The sequence below is a fragment of the Stegostoma tigrinum genome, chromosome 13 (genome assembly GCF_030684315.1).
Source record: "Stegostoma tigrinum isolate sSteTig4 chromosome 13, sSteTig4.hap1, whole genome shotgun sequence".
Classification (NCBI taxonomy): Eukaryota; Metazoa; Chordata; class Chondrichthyes; order Orectolobiformes; family Stegostomatidae; genus Stegostoma; species Stegostoma tigrinum.
The window spans coordinates 48,275,629-48,297,330 of NC_081366.1; the positions used below are offsets into that span (position 1 = coordinate 48,275,629).

At 39.8% G+C, this 21,702-nt stretch overlaps 2 protein-coding genes across 7 annotated transcripts in view; one reads left to right on the plus strand and one right to left on the minus strand.

The window, feature by feature from the left end:
- csnk1a1 (casein kinase 1, alpha 1) overlaps nucleotides 1–14,971 on the minus strand; it is a 50,642-nt gene extending 35,671 nt beyond the window's left edge. Inside the window, exons 1-4 of one of the 2 annotated variants that reach the window (XM_048543929.2) lie at nucleotides 14,614–14,971; nucleotides 14,346–14,452; nucleotides 8,583–8,709; nucleotides 5,434–5,532 (exon numbers count right to left, since the gene is read on the minus strand). In XM_048543929.2, the coding sequence (XP_048399886.1) occupies nucleotides 5,434–5,532; nucleotides 8,583–8,709; nucleotides 14,346–14,452; nucleotides 14,614–14,736 (456 nt within the window). In that variant the 5' untranslated portion in view covers nucleotides 14,737–14,971. The remainder of the gene's footprint in view (nucleotides 1–5,433; nucleotides 5,533–8,582; nucleotides 8,710–14,345; nucleotides 14,453–14,613) is intronic. The other variant, XM_048543930.2, reaches the window with a different exon arrangement.
- The window catches only part of arhgef37 (Rho guanine nucleotide exchange factor (GEF) 37), a 411,845-nt gene that overhangs the window by 203,336 nt on the left and 186,807 nt on the right, over nucleotides 1–21,702 (plus strand). For 3 of the 5 annotated variants that reach the window (XM_048543921.2, XM_059650733.1, XM_059650734.1), the window contains exon 1: nucleotides 15,223–15,387. The exons of 1 other annotated variant lie outside the window; for it this stretch is intronic. The gene's annotated coding sequence lies outside the window, so the exon portion shown is untranslated. Of the gene's footprint in view, nucleotides 1–15,222; nucleotides 15,388–20,571; nucleotides 20,677–21,702 lie in introns of those variants that run through there. One more of the 5 variants, XM_048543923.2, reaches the window with a different exon arrangement.

Consider the following 21,702-nt stretch of genomic DNA (forward strand, 5'->3'; position numbering starts at 1 on the left):
TTAATTTTGAGATACAAATATAAAATGCTGATAAAAACTTAGAATATGCAGGCACAATTAACAAGGTCTCAATTAAATAATCCAAAGTCAGCTCATCCTGCTGCCTCCCTCATCCAAGTTCAATTCTGCCAGAACAGGTAGCACAGCTACCCGGTCCTAGAGAGTGGCAGATTAGGCCCTACGATTTCCAGGCAGAGCTAGCTTCATTTGAACTCTTGGGACACACTGACTAACGTTCATCCACCTCCCAAAGGTAGGAAGAAAAAAAAGTAAATGCTTCTTTCTATCCATAAAAACTTTGCAGAATTATGTAGAGAGCTGTGAGCAGGAAGATGAACAAAGTCATAAATTTATGGCAGTGATTAGCTAGCAATTACTTTTCATTCAAGTTGGATGCAAAGACAAAAAACAAAAAATCCAAATTCACTCACCAATTATTTAATCTAAAAAGGAACAACAGAACTAGTCTCATGAGTATGAGGGTAAAATGTTAGGTTCTCATGTAATTTGCAACAATTTCTGTGGAAAGCATCCAAGGAAATGAGATGTTTCTAACGAAATTGATGAGAGCCAATAGATACAGTATACTTCATATTTTCAGAAGTCAGCCATAGGAAACAGGTGAGAAAAAAAAACACATGGGAGAGGAAGTAATGCACTAGCATGGTAGTTTTCAGTATGTTATCCAGTGATTAGGAATAAAAGGGGTCATTCTCACATTACCACGCTTTGACTAGGGGGCTACCACGAGGGTCAATATTTTGGCCCCAAAACACAATATTAACAAATGGAAGGCAGGGATAAAAAGTAATACTTCCAAACTTACAGATGGTACAATGTGGGAGTGTGCACTGTCAGGAAGTTACAAAGAAGCTTAAGGAGTATTTGGACAGGCTAAATGAGCAAGAACATGGCCGATTAAATTTTTTTCCCCCCACATTGAAGTTATCCATTATGGTAGGTGGAACAGATGCACAGAATATTTCCTAAATGTTGAGACTGAAGTGTGTAGATTAACAAAGTCACTATATGCTGGTGTAGCAAGCTATTGGGAGGGCTAATGAAATGGTGGCCTTTATTGTTCAAGGATGAGTGTACTTATTTAGATTCCACCTAGAGGAGTACATACAATTTTAGTCTCTCTCAGCTAAGATATCACTGCCTTAGAGAGCGTGCAAAGATTCACCAAACATATTCACAGGACAGCAAGATTGAAAAATTGGGAAAATTGGTCCTGTATTATTTACAGATTTGAAGAATGAGTGATAAATTTTTAAAAAATGAGGGGCGAGAACTTAGATTCAAAGTGAGAAATACTTTTGTTCAGTGGGTTGTGAACCTTTGGAATTTTCTACTTCGGAGGACTGAGGAAGATTAGTCTTTGAGAATGTTTAAGGTGGACATTGGTAGATCTCGGATTGCAATCCTGCATGAGGTTGGCAACATACGGTGAGCCTATTGGTCAGCTACAGCATGTTGAACAGAGGGACATGCTTGACGGGATGAATGGCCTACTCCTGTTTCTAAGATGTCAAAGTTTGGATTTTTAATCACAACTTTCACTGGTAACACTACCTTGCCGACATGCTGCCAAAACATGCATGAAAAAATTTCACAAACCAACATATACAGAGCTCTACCGTCAAAGAATGACAATAGAATACATTTTAAATCTCAGCATATTTTTAGTGCCACCCATATACAGAAGGAAAAAAATCCCATAAGGTGTAAAGCCGACTGTGCAATAAATACCGCAGAAGTCCCTTTGGCATGCCCAAAGTAACTCATTTTATTGTCTATTGGGGTTGGAGACAGAAGGGGGTGATTTCTTTGCAGACAATCTTCCTTTAAGATTAAAATTAAATATGCCCAAATTGGCATTAAAACAGGGAGACTCTGGTGAACACTTCTGATGGGGACAGCAGCAGCTAAACGTTTAAAAAACATGCTCTGCTGATGTAGATCAATTGCCTAATAAAAATAACCTGAGTGTTAGTTTTTTTTTAAAAAAGCCATTGGCACTCCAAGTTTAACTGTCACTATAAACAGATCAAATACACCATCAAATGCAGCATGCATAATATTGCCAATGCTGCCTGTCTGCTCAAGCTCAAAAATGACAAACTTCAATCAAGCACAAACAAAGCTCAACTTCATTCCTTATGAAAGTGGAATTAACAAATTATTCTAGTATTATAAATACATATTTTTCAAGAATGATAAAAATTCACATTTAACTCCTTGAATTTTGTAAAAAACTTTGGCACATACCTTCTATCAGGAAGAAATACTGAAAAAAGCGAGCATAACCATGTGAAATAAATGAACAGTTTTTTTAATCTTCCATTTTAATTAACCAGTAAGATTTTAGGGTCTTCGACTTGATGGTAATATAATAAAATGGATTGGCAAGATGTTGCCAAACATTAATAAGCTGGAAATTTTCTAATTAGAAGCTAGTTCTGTGAACTCCGATATTGCAACGATAAGGCTTCAGTTTATTGTTGAAAAGTAACTTTTCAACAGAGAAGCTGTGAAATATCAGTGCTCATGAGTCCAAAAGGATTTTTTTAAGTGTGGTACTAAGGGGTGAATGCAAAATTCTATTTAATTCAGGTAACGTAAATTCATGAGAACTGACAATGGTCGAAAATTCAGTGCTAAAGGGAACACCGCAGAGCAGAGAACACGTGAGATTTCAGTTGAGAGTTGGAACAATTGACAATATTGCCAGGTAACTAACACAAGGTTAGGATACAGAACAAACCAGACAAGTTCCATTGCAGAACCATGTTGAGGATACTTGACAGTTTTAATTGTTATTTTACAGACAGATGCAAGTGTCCAAAGGCTAGTATATCAATTGGATGGGTGATTCTAGATTTGAGGGAATTGTAATTACTCTGGATCTTTATTCCAAAAGGAGAACAAAGGACGATATAATCAAAAAGGTTTAAAATTAGGAAATCATTTAGTAAAGTGAATCTAAGTACGTTTTAATGCCATGTATGTAATATTGGTACCAAAATTGCACTTACAAATTTTACTGCCAAGGTCAGAGAAATTAGGTTTTCTGGAAAAAGGGTGATTCTATTACAAGGATCAGGTTATCAACAGGTGATAAATAAAAAAAAAGCACGCTGGATCTCAACAAAGAACCGGGTACTGGAGACAGCTTTACATGTGGAAAACAGGTCTTTTACACACTGACATCTGCAATTCTTGTTATCTCCTTCACACATCATGTCTGCACCAATCATCAAGCATAATAAAAGGCAAGTAGCCAGTTATGCTTTCTTAACCAACTTCCTCATTTGTTATAATGAAGAGAAAATGCTGGAGAAAAATCAGGTCTGGCAGCATCGCTGGAGAGGAAAGGTGCATTAACATTGAGTCTGGAAAAAAATCTAATTAGACTCAAAATATTGAGTGTTTCCCTCTTCACTAATGTCGCCAGGACTGTTGAGTTTCTCCAGTACTTGCTCTTATTTTCTCATTTCCCAAATCTGTAGTTTTGCTTTTACCTATATGTTCTGTTGTATTTTAAAGGGTTGAAGACATTCACACTAAAGTTTCTCTGAGCTTCATACTTTATAGGGTCCTGTCATTCATTATGTTCTCCCTTGCCTTGTTTTCTTCCAAAAATATCACATCAATATTCCCAGGTTTAATTTCTTTCCATCTCATGAGACAGTCCATATTGTTCCACAGTGCAAGGCTTTCCTTCTTGCCATTTACCTCAATTTTCAACTCCTCTATAAAAACTTACCAATCAAGCCTCCTACATTCACATGGAAATTAATCTACACATTTAAAAGCAGTAGAACTGCTCCTGACAGTATGCCATATGAGACAAATTTCCAATTGTAAAAGCAACCTCCAACCATCACCCTCTGCTTGTCATGAGGCCAGTTTTGGCTTCAATTTGCCAAACTGCCCTGGAATCTATGAACCCTTGTCTACCTGACCAGTTTTGAATACGATACCTTGTCAAGAGGGTGACCGAGGTCCAAGTAGACTACGTCATCCGCACCATCCCCATCGATCCATCTTTGTCACCTCCATGAAATGTTTCAATTTGTTGGATGTCCTCTCACCCTGATGAGGCCTTGCTGACTATTTGCAATTAAATCAGAGCCTCTCCAAGTGCAGATTAATCATGTCCCTTAGAATCTTTTTCCAAAGATTTCCCTACCATCGATGATAGATCAGAGAACTAAAGGCCAGTGATCTATCACTACCATCCTTCTTGAATAATGCAAAGATGTTAACTGTTCTCTGGTCAAACAGCAGCACTCCTGTGCCAAAAATGATTCTAAACTTCAAGTTAGGGTGCCCGAAATCTCCTCCCTTACCTCCCACTGCAGCCTGGAATACATCTCATCTGGGCCTGGCCATTTAACCAATTTTAAAAGACCACAAAAACAACAAATGCCTCACACCCCTCTAATTTAATTTCTGGAATTATCAGTTCTCCTCTAATTTCTATAACTGCACTATCCTGCTCTATGGTAAGGAACTATGCAAAGTATGCATTTAAAACTTTACCTGTGTCTTCTAATTTGGTGCCAAATGAGCCCTACTCCTCCTCTGGTTATCCTCCTGTCCCCAAATATACTTAAAAATGCCTCTGGGGCTTCTATTTTGTTAACCAGTGTTTTGAATCATGTTTCCACACCCCACAACCCCACCTCTTCACTTTGGTGTTTCTCCTACAGGTAACTGCTCCCAGTCCAAGTTCTCATCTTATATTAAAGTCAGCCTGGCTCCAATTTAGGCCTTCTATTTTGTGTTGATCTTCATTTTCTCATGAAGATCTTAAATCTTATTGGAGGGGTATGTTGAGAAGTAGATTTCAGGGTTTTCAGAACACACCAAGGGAAAGGGAAGAACCTAATAATTAGAGGTAACCAACGGTCTGCTATAGTATTCAGATTCATCCATAATGAAAAATGCATCACATCACTTCTGCAGTTTACTTTCCAGGTGAGCCAATGTTTTGTGCACGGTGGGGAGTGGGGGGTTTGCAGTGTGTCCGCGCGCTGTGAAGACCTGTTCATTTATTTTACACGTTCCATTGTCTGCTTGTACAAAGTTAAAAACCAAACACCTTAATTTAACATTAAGTAACACTATTGCTTTATGTCTTCAATTAACTTGCTAGAAAGAGAAATAATTTCTTATTTCTGAAGGGCACATCTCCACCTCTAACAATTTTCATCTTGCTTTGAAACAGAAGATGCAAAGCTAAATGGAAGCATGATAAAATTACTGTTGTTAAAATCAGTATCCAACAAATTAAAAATTAACTCCTAAAGATTTACTTTCATTAGAGAAATAAAGTCACTGTTCAAAGCTTTTCTGCATTTTCTCTTACATTAGGTTTCTGCTAAATTGCTCCCAAAAATTAAGTAAATTAGTCTGAATACCAACCTTATTACAATGACGTCCAATACCCATTAGAAAGTTGTCAGGTTTGATATCTCTGTGAATAAAATTCTTTGTATGCACATATTCAATTCTGCTGATCATCTGAAAGGCAGAAAACCAAACTGTTAGAAAACTTAGTTCCCCAGAACAAAAGGTTACATTCACAGTACTCAGACTCAAAATATAGTAATGCTCAATGTAAAATAATCCAGAATGTGTAAAATTTATTCCCAACACCCAGATCGAAACTCAGCTAAATGTAGGCCACAGTGAAACGGTTTTTGTAGCCCAGAGCACATTAAATAGCCAAATGCAGGAAAGACAGATGTCACTGGCTTTTCCACAACTGCCAGAAATTAGGAACATGAGTAATCAAATAACAGAAGCTTTAAAAGGATTTCAATTGATTCTCTTTGAGGACCTTCAGAATTCCCTCAAAAGCTGCTCTCAGAGTGGGACAAGGTCTGGTGTCTCAATCAGGACTGTGCTCCCCTGGATTCTTGAAAATACATTCCAGAACACATGTTCAGACAACTTCAGCCAGTCTACAGACAGACAGCCCAGCAAGATGGCAAACCCATTATTTGAGCTATAATCGTGCTCATCTGCACGAAGGAAATACTGCTTGTGGGCTGCCTTCACCCTCATTCTCAGCTGCACAGAACAATAAATTACTCCAGTTATTACAAGTTTTTCCTACAGCTTCTCACCCCAACATCTAGTAGCATCTCCTCACTCCATGGACTTCTGTTGAATTCTAAACGCTTGAAAAGTTGCTGCAGCAGCATATCCTTTACGGATTTTTCTCCCTGCTCCTAAGTTCCCGAACTACCTCTACCCATCTGACTGAAGTGACTATAGTGTAATCCCCAAAGCGTTCAGTGACTGGCTATAAACCAAGTACCAACCTTGCTCCTCTGCTGTGATGAATGTTAATATTTTTTGACCAAATATAACAACCACTTGGAAATCAAATCATCCAAATTCTACCATTTTCATACAATATTGATTATTACAGTACAAGTTGCATTCAAAACAGTTTAACATGAATGCAAACATTAAAAATTTCAACTACTCTCCCAATGGTGTCAACAGAATGATTGATTTAAGAGATTGTTTCCTGCTTTCTACTTCACTTTCCATTTAAATCCCTGCAATCGAAATCACAAGTCAAAACTTCAATGCTTAATATTTGAATAATAACTTTTAAACTGTTGTTATAAGAGTGTTGCAACATTAACTAAGACTGAATTAAGAGAGTCAGTGTCATGCATATCACAGGGGAACATTTACATTACAAACATCAATAAACAGTGAATTTCTTCATGAAACTGAACAGCAAAGACTACTTAAAGTCCACTTTATACTTAAATAGCCTCCAGGAAAAATCACAACATGCTGTTCATCGGCATGCAAAACACACAAAACAGAATGATGCTGATCATCCCAGAAGTTAAAAAGCTGCAAACAAAAGCAAAGGAAGAGTTTGGAATTTGTGTGTACACAGGAGAGTTCTTGCAATAGTTAATTCACTCCAGAATGTTTTGTGCATGATATGTTGAATTTTACAATCCTAATCTAACATCAGATTATGATCTAAAGCACAGATTTCAGTCTTTATTGCACTGAATAGAAAGGCAAGGAATATTTCATCAGGTTGATTAAAGCAGCTCTTCACAGTTGATTCACTACTCCAGGGTTCTACAATTTCAACAACTCACCTCATTTTTAACTAAGTTGATTTTAGAAGGCTGCCATTCAGCCAATCCTGTCCTTGCCAGCTCTCAACAGGAACTTACTGACTCCCACTCCAATGTAATTTCCCAGTAATCCTGTAAATGTTCTCTTAAAATAATTGGCAAAATCCAATTTGACAGCAACAAACAAATTTGCCACTACAAAAACTTCAAAGATGTCCATTCCAAATTTCGAATGTCTACCGAATGATGTAGTTCCTCACCATTTACTCTATCAAAAGCCCTTGTTATTTTGATCGCCTCCATCAATCAACTACAAAGTGCACCAATTAGACAACTGAAGTTGCTCAAAATACTCCTCTACTCCCTCTTAACATGGGTCCTAAAATGCTGTTTTCAGAAGTGGACACAATACCCCCTTAAAAATAACAAGTGCTCTGTAAAGTTTCTTAATTTAATGTTGTTCATGGGCTTACAAACAGAAATATAGACAGACTTCCTGATTGAGAAATTAGCCAAACTATCCTGCCACCTTCAAAGTTTCTTTACTTATTGATTGCCACTCATTTGTCTTCTTGGGATGTGAACGTCAATCACAAAACAAACATTTACTGCCTACTCCTAACAGCTTCAGAAAGTGCCAAATTGCCTCATGAACTTTTGCAGCCCATGTATTGTAAACAACAGCTTGCAGCTGGTGAGAAAATTTTAAGATTTGGATTTACAGATAGTGGGCAAACAGTGACATGAGACATGCAGACAGGATGTCATCATAACTTGCTGATCATATCCATCTAGTTGGTAGATGGTATGTCTTTGTAAGGTTTGCTGAGGTCTTGTAATGCATCCTATGTATAGCACCCATTACTATCACTTTGTAGCAATGGTGGATAGAGTGAACATATACAGTGGTGATGATCAATCTTGATAATCACACTCCTGACTTGTCTTATAGATGTTGGAAAGCCTGAGGGAGTCAGAAGATGAACTATTCACCACCTTGTCAGAACTGTATTTGTGTGGTTAGGCCATTTCAGATTTCTGATTAATGGTACCCCTATTGCAATATACTTCTCAAAGTCATGACAGCATGTACAATGATTTTTTTTAAAAAAATGGTGTAGAAAGAGGCCACCCAGCCCACCAATTCTGTACCAAATGCCCGAAGGGCATCCGACAGACCCAGCTCCCCGATCCTTTACCATGGCTAATTCATCACGCCGGCGCATCTTTGGATCTGGGATGAAAATGAAGCACATGGCCGAAACCCACGCCCGCAATTAGGATTGATCCCAGGTCCCTGGCTCTGAGGCTGCAGTGTTAACCACTGAGCTACCATGCTGTCCATATTATTGGTATCTAGGTCAAAAATTACAGCGTCCCACAACATGGGATTCATTATACGGCTACACATCAAAAACATAAATTCAGTCAGAATTTATGCTTAATACAAACCTGGTCAGCTAACATCAGAACAGTTTTCATCGTGAACCTGCGAGAACAGAAGTTAAAAAGATCTTCAAGGCTTGGTCCAAGCAAGTCCATAACTAGGACATTGTAATCCTTCTCTTGTCCATACCACCTGTAAGCAAACAATTCAAACATCACTACCTTTCATTGATTTTATGGGAGAACAATTATGTTGCTTTCAAAAACAATCCAGTGAAACAAGCAAAGAAAAATAAAAATTTGGTTAACTTTACTGAAGGCATAATGAGCTTTAAAGAAGTGGCGGGATATTCCAACTAATCAGGCATTTGGAATAGCAAAATACTTACGACAATTAATTGAAAATGGTTTTTTGGACATAGTATTAGCAATGAACCTGAAGTCAAATAAATTATCGCTATACCAAGTTTGTCATCCTGCAAGGAGAAAGTGGTCTTAACTGCTTAAAAAACAAGCAGTTAAGGGGCACAAATCAGAGTCCGTACATGGAATAGTGTAGGTTAGATGGGCTTGAGATGGGTATGACAGGTCGGCACAACATAGAGGGCCGAAGGGCCTGTACTGTGCTGTAATGTTCTATGTTCCGTAACTCAATCAAAAAACCATACAAAAGAAAACTCACTGACAAATTGAAGTGAAATCATTTTAAAACCACAGCAGACTGTGTTATCATTTGAAGCTAGCCACAACAGACAACATCCTGAAAGTCCACAAACCAATGTTAAGTAACATACACAGGACAAAGTATTTTGTGGTATAGCACTGGTTTTTCTCCAGGGCACTAGCTGAGAACCGAACTCAAAGTCTCTTTGTTCGGAAGGGATATAAGAGAGCTATGCTGGCATCAATATTCGGTTTTCAACAGGCATAAGCACTCAGAACAAATGTCATAGGTAACATTAATGCAGAGATTAGACCAGTATTAATGAAGGCTGAATGGTTTTAATGGAAGATTTGTAACTTCCATACAGATTAACAAACACATTGGTGGCTGCTAATTTTTCTTCCCAGATAATCACCAGCAAAAACTCTAGAACCAAGAGGGTAGATCATGAGAATTTTTATAACAAACAATTACGTTTGGACTTAATGGGTTAATCAATCAGAAGTTGAGCATGTGATTTCCTGATTTTAAACAGATTATGGGGTAAACTATTCAACAGTTTAGATGTTAAGGGAAACTATTTGGGTAGATAGAAACTGTAACTATTGGGTGGGAAAACAGCTTGGAGGTTAATATAGGATTTTTAGGAATGATATTAGCTTGTAGATAAAAGGTTTGAAATTCTGTCAATAATCAACTAATGCTGACTCAAGTCAGCATCTTTAAGTCAGACTGAAAGATTCTCATCATCCACTGGAGGACGAGGGTGAAGTGTTTGGATTTGGTTACAGATAATCATGCTACAGCACACTGAAGTATTCTATTGAGACTGGACTGGCTATCCAGGACAATTTAGCTAACCCCATTCACATGATCTCCATGGCATAGCTATTCTTTTCCTTCATTCGCTTATCTGTCTCCATTTTAAAAGGCAAGATCAAAACTACCAATACCTATTGGAGCATTTTCCAATCTCACTCACTGCAAACTGTCCTCAACCCTCAGTGGATTTCTCCCAAGCAAAAAAAACTGTATAAAACCTCATGTCCTTGAACACAGGTATCAAATTTCCACTCGTCATCTCCTGGGTGAGCAAATGCTGCTCCTTCAATCTGCTTAAGTAACCCAAGTTGTTCAGCCCAAAAACTATCTTTTTCTGAAGCCTCAAGCCTTCACACAGATCCTGAAAGTGATGCCCAGAATCGACAATATTCCATTTGAGGTAAAACTGATTTTCAATATAACAGTCAACAAGTGTCTCATCGAATGGCAGAACTATCCAGAGATGAATGGCTGTCTTCTAGTCTTGTCTTTCTAAATTCAGCCAGCTGATGTGCAAGAACAATAATTAGGGTAACAAGAGGTTAGGGAATGCTGCTGCAGAACTAGATTTGCTCTTTAACATCCATACACAAACACATGATTCTGTGTTACTGCCATCTGACAAAAACATGTAATCGTAAAACAAGCCTCTGACGGTACTCCCAGAAAAAATATTCTGAAACAATTCAGCAAGTGCCAGTGTAACAGTGATCTAGCACAAAGGATTTAGAATTTTTAACTGCACTAAGGATACTGGAGTGTCAACAAGCTGATTTTTACATTGCTTGAAGAAAACACTGCATCAAGGCAACTGTGTGATGACAAAACAAGTCTGAGGCATCAGCCTAACAATATCTTACATAATTTCCTGTGAAATATATTTCAAAGCAGAGAGACGATTCAGCTCAGAAACTCATGACAGATAGATTTCAAATATTTTTGAAACTGCAGTGGTACAGCAATGTAGCTTTGTTCCTATTTCGGGATTTGCTGACAGTAACTTGTAACTCCAGAATCGTAGACTGAATCATTCCTCAAGGACTTCAATTTCAATCCAGTGACAGCTCATGTTCAGGGATTAGATTTACATTATTGCAGCAACAATTGGTGTCTTCGTGCAATGCAAAAATCTCGTTGCAGGACATCCTTTTCTCCATTAAAAACATAGTTGATTAGTAACCACAAATTTGAGATAAAACATGAATAAATCTTTGTAATGACATTCTCATGCTTCCTGATTGAATCATTGGAGCAAACACAAAGGGTGCCCTACAGTTCTTTCACCAGGTGGCACTGCCCCACTTACAAGAAATTAGACATATTTAGGAACACCATTCAGCTGCATTTGGCAACTTGTCTGGGTGGGATTCCAACCCTGAACAAACCAGATGTCTAACAGTTATTGTCACCAGTGAATTCAAAACACTAGGCACATAACACATCAGTTTCATGCATTTTTAGAGTTAAGGATTTGTACTTAGGCAAACACTTTAGAAGCTGACCACTGTACAAATACACTCCACTAGGATAAAGTTAAATAATGGTATGTCTACTGATAACGTAATTTCCAAATCCTAATTTTACGTCAATTATCCTTATATAACAGGTGTTAAAAATGTTACAATTTATGTCTTAAAGCTACTGTTTCTAAAAGCTTGATGTACAAATCCAATCACTCTCAATGTGGACAGTAGTACATGCACCACTGACCCCACCAATCTTGGCTGGTGAGCTGAAAACTAGACTTCTAAGCTTTGAATCTTGCTTGTATGACATGGTGACTAATGAAGTAGGCTAATAACGTGACAACTAGCAGTTTAGCTAAAATTCAAATTTCTTGACCAAGACAACACTTGCTATGGAAGTAAAAACTGAAAGAACTGAGGATGCTGTAAATCAGGAACAAAAACAGAAGTTGCTGGAAAAACTCAGCAGGTTTGACAGCTTGTGAAGAAAACAAAATCAGTTAATGCTTCGGGTCCTGTGACCCTTCCTCAGAACTTGCTACAGAGTTTGCACAAAGGTACGTGGTTGACTTAAGGAAACATTGGCAAGTGAAGGCTTAGTTAAAGAGAAGGGTGAAAAGAAGGCTTTTGATGTGAATATTGAGATAGAGAAAAAACAAAAGCTAGTGTTTTAGAGTAGTCACATGTGACACTTTCTCACCATTTATTGAAGGGGATGGATGGGGCAATTACTACTAAGCAAGGACAGTGAATAGCAAGACCCATGAAGAACAGCAATCTTCAGTGAATTCCCCCCAAATTCAAGAGTCAGGGCAGAAGCTTATTAAAAGTAATTTCACTTCATTTCTGCCAAAGTTAATTTTCAGATTTTGGATATAACAGATGAGACAATTTTTGATGCACACAGCTTATCAAGTCTGCCATTGTTTTCTACCCCGAATAGCTAAAGAGTTGATATAAAGTTAAGAGTTAAGGCAACCAAACTAATAAGTCTCTTCATTTTCCCAAACCCTCTAGATAAAAGCTAAGATTCTAGTTTTTGATTCTCTACTCATACACTAGCTGTTAAATTTTCACTTCTTTCCCTTTAGACTGAAAGTGAACAACTTTATGCCATACTTCTGGCCGCATAATTTGATTCATTCTGTACAATTTACTGCACAATTTGGTGGTGTCTGCTAATCTGTATGTTAAAAGTTATAATGCCTCAAAAGGTGCACATCCAGGTACATCTCAAAATCCAAGCAAGAAATTGCTAACACATTTAAGGATACCCAAAAGCAAAGTACTTTGGTTGATGGAAATATCAAATTTGAGTGCCTATGGAGAATGGAAAGTTCGTTTTTCCACAGAAGTCATCAACTTTCTCAACAAACGCAGTCAGATTTGCTGACATTTGACTTCATCACCAGTTTTATGCATTTGTTTGGTAGAGGGCGTAGACCTTCTGAAGGCCCACAGACATATCCACTATGTTCAACCTCAGCTTCTCATGTTTTGCTCAATTGCTCAGTTATTGCCTGTAAAAAAAACTAACATGTTAAATAGAGAGGCTGCATCTGGCATTCAATGTTTAATTAATGGAATATAACAATAATATTCCAACAGCTTGAATGAGATAGACTTTAGAACTATTTTTGATCACTACAGGTGGAAACCATCTTAAATCCTATTGTCTTCCATTTTAATATTTTTATCACAAAACTCCTCTTGTAAATGTTAAGTTGTAAATTGTAAGTGTGTAAATTGGATCTACTGTTCTTGCAACTGGTACTTTTTAAAAAAATGCCCCATGTTCTTTTGCCTACCACAGTAGCCTAGTGTCATGACCTACAACCCCTATCACTGAAAACTTTTACCTTCATACAATTTAATTTTACACTTGTTTGTTTTAACCTGTTTGATTTATTTGCGTTATAATCCACCCTAGTTAAGGTTTCCACTTTCACCTACAATTGTCTATATATTTAAGTTTTTGTCATTAACTATATCAAAAAAACTACACAGAAAACATCAATGCACTTTCCGAATGGAAACACCAAGTTACTTCCTTAGTCCGTAACCTCAGACAAAAAAAGTTTTCGAGTACAAAAGTAGCTCATTTCAAGTTAGCCAAAAGAGGCCTCGTTTTTGAAATATGTAATTTAAGTAGACTTTGCACGAGCATCCTGGGAATCGGAATTAATGAATCACTGGGGATATCACGAAGGAAAATAGAAATCTGATGAGATGAAACTTGCTCCTAATCCCGTCGATCCGCCATTTTATGACATGTCCGTGCAAAACACAACAAAAGAGCAGCCATTCCACACAATCATCCACACTGTACATATCAGAGCACAATTAAAAAACACCTGGAGAATACATTTTCCAAGAAAACCGGATGCCTGCGGACTGATATTTTAAAAAGCCGAAGAGTGCTGACTACGAGAGAGTTTTTTCTTTGTGGTGGGGGGCGGAAAGAGAAGCGTGTGGGGAACAGAAAGAGTGAAAGGGGAACTGCAACCGACTATAACAGAGGACACGATAGGTCGAGAGAGATTAGGCCACAAAAGTGAACGCTCTGGAAGCGGTTCAATCTTTATTTAGAAATAAACATACGCGAACATATCGCCCTCAAATGATCATCTTCGATTAATGGTGAAAGAAAGACTGAGCCGAGATTACATAACAGGCGTGGGTGCCTTGTCGCTACATGTTTCTTGCCAGCCCTTTGGCGGAGGTTGCTGGGTGTTTTTTTAAAAAACGGGGTGGGGAGGGGGGAGGTAGCGAGAGAAAGGGGAGAGAGAGGGCGGTCATCTACCGCACAAACACTCAAAACGGGGCAATTGTTACATAAAACACAGTAAGACAACAAAGTTGATCAGTTTAACATACCGGATGTGAGGGATGCCGACGCCTCCCTGTAAGATCTTGTACAGTTTGCTCTCATAGAGAAGCTGAGGATGCCTTGCTTTCTGCGATTCCAATTTCACTGCCACTTCCTAGAAAGGCCAGGGAGGGGGGAAAAAAGGGACAAATGGCAAAAAGGGAAAGAATAATAATAAAACAACTAGTCAGCGGGTGATTAACAACGCTGGCAGTTATATTGGGGAGAGGATTGAGGGTAAACAAGACGGCTTCACCCCATCACCTTACCACTCACCTCCCCGTTGGTGATGTTAATAGCTAGGTAGATATCGCCAAACGAGCCGCTGCCGATTTTCCGGACCAGTTTGTATTTTCCACCGACGATAAATTCCGCTTTCGAACCACTGGCGCTAGCCATCCTCGTCGCTTTTTTTCCCCTCCTCTCTCCTCAGCACGACGACAGGCGAAACGCGAACATATAGAAACCACGGAGTTGTGTCGCTTTCCCCCCCCCCGCCCTGCTGAATTTTACGGATCCGTTTCCTTATTGCTTTCCTTCCCCCAAGTGCCGCCGACTCTCCCTAAAGCTCCATCTTCTCACCGTCAAGTTCTTTCTTCTTTGCAAAGCCTTGTGGGGGAGGGGCGGAGACAAACGTCATCGGCTTTTTTACAATCATCATCCCGTTCTCGCGCTCATCGCCATGGTGATGCGGCCCCTCCCTCACACTAGCCTTGATGACGCTCAGCCATTGAGCGGGCGGACTTTGTGTGACTCATTTGAGGCGGGGGACGAGGGGTGTGAAGGGAATGGAGAAAGCATTGCAAACTGGGATCTGTAGTTATCTGCGCCGCGATAATACACGGGAGATGACTACAATTCCCAGCATGCCGTATTTCCAAAGGCATATTCTACTTCCGGCTAATCAGCTTTTGAAGGTGGTTGGTGTGAGTTGTAGTTATTGTATTTGGAAGGGATCATTGCTAGCCGTTAATTCGTCTTGATGTTTGCATGCAATGTGCTAGAGAGGGGATTAGATTGAAGTGGATGGTGTAACGCTGAAACAAAGAGGTAAGTTGTCTTTTAAGTCTTCATGGTTCAGATTATATCTGGAGATGACAGCTGTGATGCAGAAGTTAGAAGGTAGAGGTAGCTAGAAAGCAATTTTATGAAGGTTAAGGATGTGTGAACATGAAGACAACTCAGGGTTGTAGGGTAAAAGATAACAAGGTGTAGAGCTGGATGAACACAGCAGGCCAAGCTGCATCAATGGAGCCAGGAAAGCTGACGTTTAGGGACTTTTTTAAATTCCAAGATTTCATCCTCTGTCTTGTATTGTTCAGAAATGTGGACATTAAATAAAAACCTGTGGAACAGTGGCTTTTGATATGTTAATGATATAACGGATGACAAAAATTCCATATACAAGCTACAAGATGAATGGTAAGTGAAATTGAAAGAACTAAGTTAAAATGAAAACTCTTAGGAAGTGACATCCATTAAAAAAAATCAGTATTTTAGCCATTTAATTAGAACTGAAAATCCAGGGATCTCATCTTAGCAGTAAAATGGTTGGTAGCAGAAAGCAGGATTGACCATGTTGTAATTGCTTGAAGGATGTCACAGATTGGTTGCAGACACCTTAAAGTGCACCTGTGAGGATGGTGCAAGATAGACATGCGTGGTGTACAATTTTAACTGATCTCTTGACAAGAATAGCTAGAAGCAGCAGCCATATTGTTGTAACAAAGTGTAGAGCTGGATGAACACAGCAGGCCAGGCAACATTAGAGGAGCAGGAAAGCTGATGTTTTGCTTCTGAGTCCAGACCTGAAATGTCAGCTTGCTTGCTCTGCTGCCTGGCCTGCTGTGTTCATCCAGCTCTACATCTTGTTTTCTCAGACTCCAGCATCAGCAGTTCCTACTATTCTGAGCCAGAGCGGCATGGTGCCAGGGCAGCACAGTGGTTAGTGCTGCCTCACAGCACCAGGGACCCAGATTCGACTCCAGCCTCGGGCGACTGTCTGTGTGGAGTTTGCACATTCTCCACTTGTCTGCATGGGTTTCCTCCGGGTGCTCGGGTTTCCTCCCAGTCTAAAGATGTGCAGGTTAGGTTGATTGGCCATGCTAAATTGCCTGTAGTGTTCAGGGAGGTGTAGATTAGGGGGGGTTATAGGGGGATGGGTCTGGGTGGGATGCTCTGTGGTTCGGTGTGGAGTTATTGTGCCGAATGGCCTGTTTGCACACTAGGGATTCTATTCTATTCTATATTGTTGTGGTGTGTATGTAGGCATATTGATTCAATGCAGTTAGAAAAGCTTCTCTAATAAAAATAAACTGAAACGCCTCAGCTAGTTGATAAGCATTTGTGTGGAAAACAAGTTTGACACTTCACCTTTCATTAAAATTGGCAAATATCAGTGATGGAATAGCTTTGAGCAAATCAATGACGAAAGGGAAAAGAATAAAAACAAAGGTGTCTGATGTGGAAGACAGACTCGGTGGTGTAAGGACAAAACAAATGTTAATGGAACAAGCAAAGCAACAAAATCCTGCTTTGAGGTGATGTTAGTGGTGATGGGATACCAGCCTCTGTGGAGTTATTTCAGTGGCAATGAGAATGGGATTAATGAAGTAACCATGCAAAAGTGCAGTTGGACTTCAAACAGGCATTACAACTAGCTTTATCATTGGAAAATGCAGCAAGTGGAGCACCTGAGCTGCAGCATATTACATTAATTGGACACCCTCTCCAGGCTGACTGAGCTTGGGGACCACCACTTGAGTAAAGGTAATTGCAAAGCTTCACTCAGAACACATCCTGAATAGAGGGACTCTAAGTCAGCTCAAGGCAGAAGCCAACACACAGCCAAGCCTTTACCAAACGGTTAAAATTTTTTCAGGATCCAGTCTGGCAGGCCTTTGTAGTTGGTTGTGGTATTAGCTGTGATATGCAGACTTGAGCCAGGAAAAGGATCTTGCTAGACCTAAATTGACTAAGAGAACTCAAAGGCCAGTAACTAGGAGCGTGCACATTCTGGAAAGTCCACCTACATCTGGTTTCGATAAATTGTTAGCAATATCCAAATCAAACCAATCAAAATAAAGGTCTGGTTAAATAGTCACCTACTTTTGGAAGTTGATACTGGCATGAATGTTCAGTGATGGCAGAACCAGTCTTTAACATAATTCATGCTGGACTCCGACCCTTAATTTTTTGCAAAGTCCTGGAAAAACTGAGAAGCTATAATGGGGAATCTTTACAGTTTAAAGGTACAACTTTGGTTTCTGTCTCTTATGAGAAGCAGCTGGTTCAGTTACCATTGGTTGTAAAGGAAGGTTCAGGCCTAAGCCTGATGGGGTGAAATCGGTTGAGAAAGATTCACTTCAATTTTTTTTATTAGAAAATGGCTGCCTGAGTGAAGTCTTAAGTAAATACCCTAAAGCTTTTCAGGAAGGTCGAGGGACTATCAAAGGAGTCAAGGTCACCTTGCATGTTGACCAGGAAGCAATTCCATGATTCTGCCCACCCAAATTAGAGGCAGAAATCAGAAGGCTGGAAAGCGAAGGAATCATCAAAAAAGGTCCAGTTTGAGAAATGGACAGCACTGGTCATAGCAATTGTGAGCCCTCATGGTTCAGTTTGCCTTTGTGGGGATTTTAAACAAATGGTAAATCACTTTTCACAGCTGGATAAATACTCAATCCCTTGCATAGAGGATTTATACATTAAGCTGGCAGGGTGGGAGGGGGTTAGAGGTTGTGGTTAGGAGCCATGCATACTTGCATTTGCAGTTGGTTGAGGATTCCCAGATGTGTGCTACAATGAATTCCCATTAGGGTTTGTATTAATATATGAGACTGTCATATGGGTATCATCAGGCTGTGCAATTTTTCAGTGGATGATGGAGTACATTTTACAAGGTCTTCTCCAGATCACCATTTATCTACATAACATGCTATTAACAGGGAAGACCAATGAAGAGCACTTAGAAAACTTGAACAGAGCCCTTTAGATGTTTTTCCCAGGTGAGTGTAAACCTTAGAAGGGAAAAATGTGTGTGCCGGGCACCCCAAGTGACCTGCTTGGGCTATAGAGTTAACAAGACCAGGGTACACCCATTGGAAGATAAAATGAGGACGAACAAATGTACCACCGTTCCCGCATTTGTACTGGAGCTTAGGTCTCTCCTTTTGCTGTTGAATTATTACAGTAAGTCCTGACATAATCTGGCCTCCATTCTGGCACCTTTGCATCAACCCTTAAAAAAGGGTCAGCCTTAGAAATGTTCACATAGCCAAACTAGAACGTGCGACCATTTACCAAAAGGGAATTTGGGTGTTTCCTCAAGTCAAATGGTATTCGACATATAAAGGAGCTCCATGCCATTCATCATCCAATGGTGTGGCAAAAAGAGCAGTCCAAACTTTGAAGGTAGGCCACAGCTACAGGTAGGAAACAGCCTACAGCTTCACTTGGTATGAACCTGGTGAAGCGACCGAAAACAGGACTACTTGCACATCAAACAGTGAAAGCAGCAAGTGATAGAGCTAAGCGATCACACAACCAATGGATCAGATCTGAGCTCTGCATTCCAGCCACATCCAATCCTGAATGGTGATGGACGACAAAACAAGTCACTGGAGGTGGGTGGGGGTATGGGGGGGGGGGGTAACCTCCACAAATATTCCCATCTTCAATGATGGGGAAAGGTCCACCAAATCAGTGCAAAAGATAAGGTGGAAACTTGCGCAGCAATCTTCAGCTAGAGATGCATAATGGATGATCCATCTTGCCTCCTCCTCTGGTCTTCAGCCTTACAGATATCAGTCTTCAGCCAATTCAAATCACTCCACATGATTCAAGAAACAGTTGGAGACACTGGATACTGCAAAGGTCCTGACAACATTCTGGCAATAGTACTGAAGATCTATCCTCCAGAACTTGCCGCTCCCCTTGCCAAGCTGTTCCAGTACAATTACAACACTGGTATTTACCCGACAATTTGGAAAATTGCCCAAGTATGTCCGATACACAAAACGCAGGACAGATTCAACCCGTCCAATTACTACCTCATCAGTCTACTCTCAATCAGTAAAGTAGTGGAAGGTATCATCAACAGTGCTATCAAGCAGCACGTGCTCAGAAATAACCTGCTCAGTGACACCCAGTTTGGATTCTGCCAGGGCCACTCAGCACCTGACCTTGCTTCAGTTCAAACATGAACAAAGGAGCTGAATTCCAGAGGTGTTAAGGCAGCATTTGACTGAGTGTGGCAACAAGGAGCCGTAGCAAAACTGGAATCATTGGGTATCGGGGGCAAACTCTCCGGTGGTTGGAGTCATACCTAACACATAGGAAGATGGTTGTGGTTGTTGGAGGTCAATCACCTCAGCTCCAGGATATCTCTGCAGGAGTTCCTCAGGGTAGTGTATGAGACCCAGCCATCTTCAGCCGTTTCATCAATGAGGCTCCCCCTATCATAAGGTCAGAAGTGGGGATGTTCGCTGATGATTGTCTAATGTTTAGCACCATTCATGACTCCTTAGATACTGAAGCAGTTCATGTTCAAATGCAACAAGCTCTGGACAAAATCCAGGCTTGGGCTGACAGGTGGCAAGTGCCATTTGTGCCACACAAATGACCACCATCGATAAGAGACAATCAGACCACCACCCTTGACATTCAATGGTGTTACCATCACTGAATCCCTCACTATCAACATGCTGGGGGTTACCATTGACCAGAAACACAACTCGACTCACCACATTAACACAATGGCTTTGAGACCAGGTTGGGACAAGCAATACTGTGGCAAGTAACTCACCTGACTCCTCAAAGCCTGTCCACCATCTGCAAGGCACAGGTCAGGAGTCTGATGGAACACTCCCTACTTGCCTGGATGACTGCAACCCCAACAACACTCAAGGAACTTGACACCATCCAGGACAAAGCACCCTGCTTCATTGACACAACATCCACAAACATCCACTCCCTCCATCTGTATTGTTCAGCAGCAGCAGTGTGTACTATTTACAAGATGCACTGCAGAAAGCCAGATTTGCTTGAGTGAAGAAATCTGAGTAATTAGGATGACCAGTGTAATGCTTCAAGTTTTTAGACAAAAAATCCAGAGTATATACAAAGTTAGAGGTAGGAGGTAAGATAGTGGGAGAATATTGGAGATGGGTAAGAGTGTACACTGTGCAGGAGGAAAGACCTCTGCCTTCATCTCAATGCTTATTCTTTTGCTAGTGAAAGAAGAGCTTGGCATTCTCCTGGATTTGAAATTCATCGAGATGAGGGGAGAAGGGACGAAACTGAGGCCTTGGCTAAAAATAAGTCATTTGCAGTCAGAAGGTAAAAAGTTGAAGGAAATCATGAATACGCATTATAGGTATTTCTGCTACAATGTATGTTTCATTAACACAAATTGGCTGTAATGCACTTTGATGAATAGTGGACACTGTTTCAATAATGTGAACTTTCTGCTGTACTGGTACAATGATTTCTCAAAAGCGAATTCCCCAGGCGGGATTTTCTAACGCGATTTTCTATGGCGAGAAGTCATACAAGAATGCAGCTATCGTGTTACGGGAGAAATGCCTAAACAGCGTAATTTAAAGCAAGAGATGGAGTCAGAGGAAAACAAAGGGTTCAAAAAATGTGTTACGCTTTATTACCCAAGAATTACTGAAGCTTGAAAGCCTTCACATCTGAAAGAAACAACAATTTTTGAGGATAAAAATGTGTAAAATGAAAGTACACATGAAACAGTTTCGACGTATAATGATTTATGTTGCTTCAAAGAGTTTGAGTCTGTGAATCTGGATCACAGTGAGACAACAGTTCGAGTAACACTGTTTAGGTGGTATCTGTTACTGTGCTTGGATCTGAAACAGAAAGCATGGAATTTCAGTTAGAAACACATGGAATAAGTCATAACTGGAGACATTTATTAGGGATTAAGGAAAAGCTGCTGTGGAGCAGGTGTGTGATTTATAAACATTAATATAATTTATTTTAGAGTTTTGATTTTGAACTAGCAACAAATAGGTTTTAGTCTGTGTATGAAGTTAATTTTTAACTTGTCAACCAATCTGGAGTCATGATCTTCAACCAGTAAATATCAGATAACAGGTGGCTGGTGTCCTCCTGGAGTCATAATGTGAATTTGTTTATTTTTGTGAGAGTTGTACAATCATAGCAAACAAACATTTGAAAGGCAGTAGCTTGCTTTTAGTTTTGAAAAATCAAGAATTGATTTTTGGCTTGGGGAAAAAAAACCCATAGATTGAAAAGGTTTTCGATTTGAGTTTTGCAAAAAAGTGTAATTTCAGAGTATGCAGGATAAATTTCCCTCTTGTTAAGGGTCTCAGTTTAAAA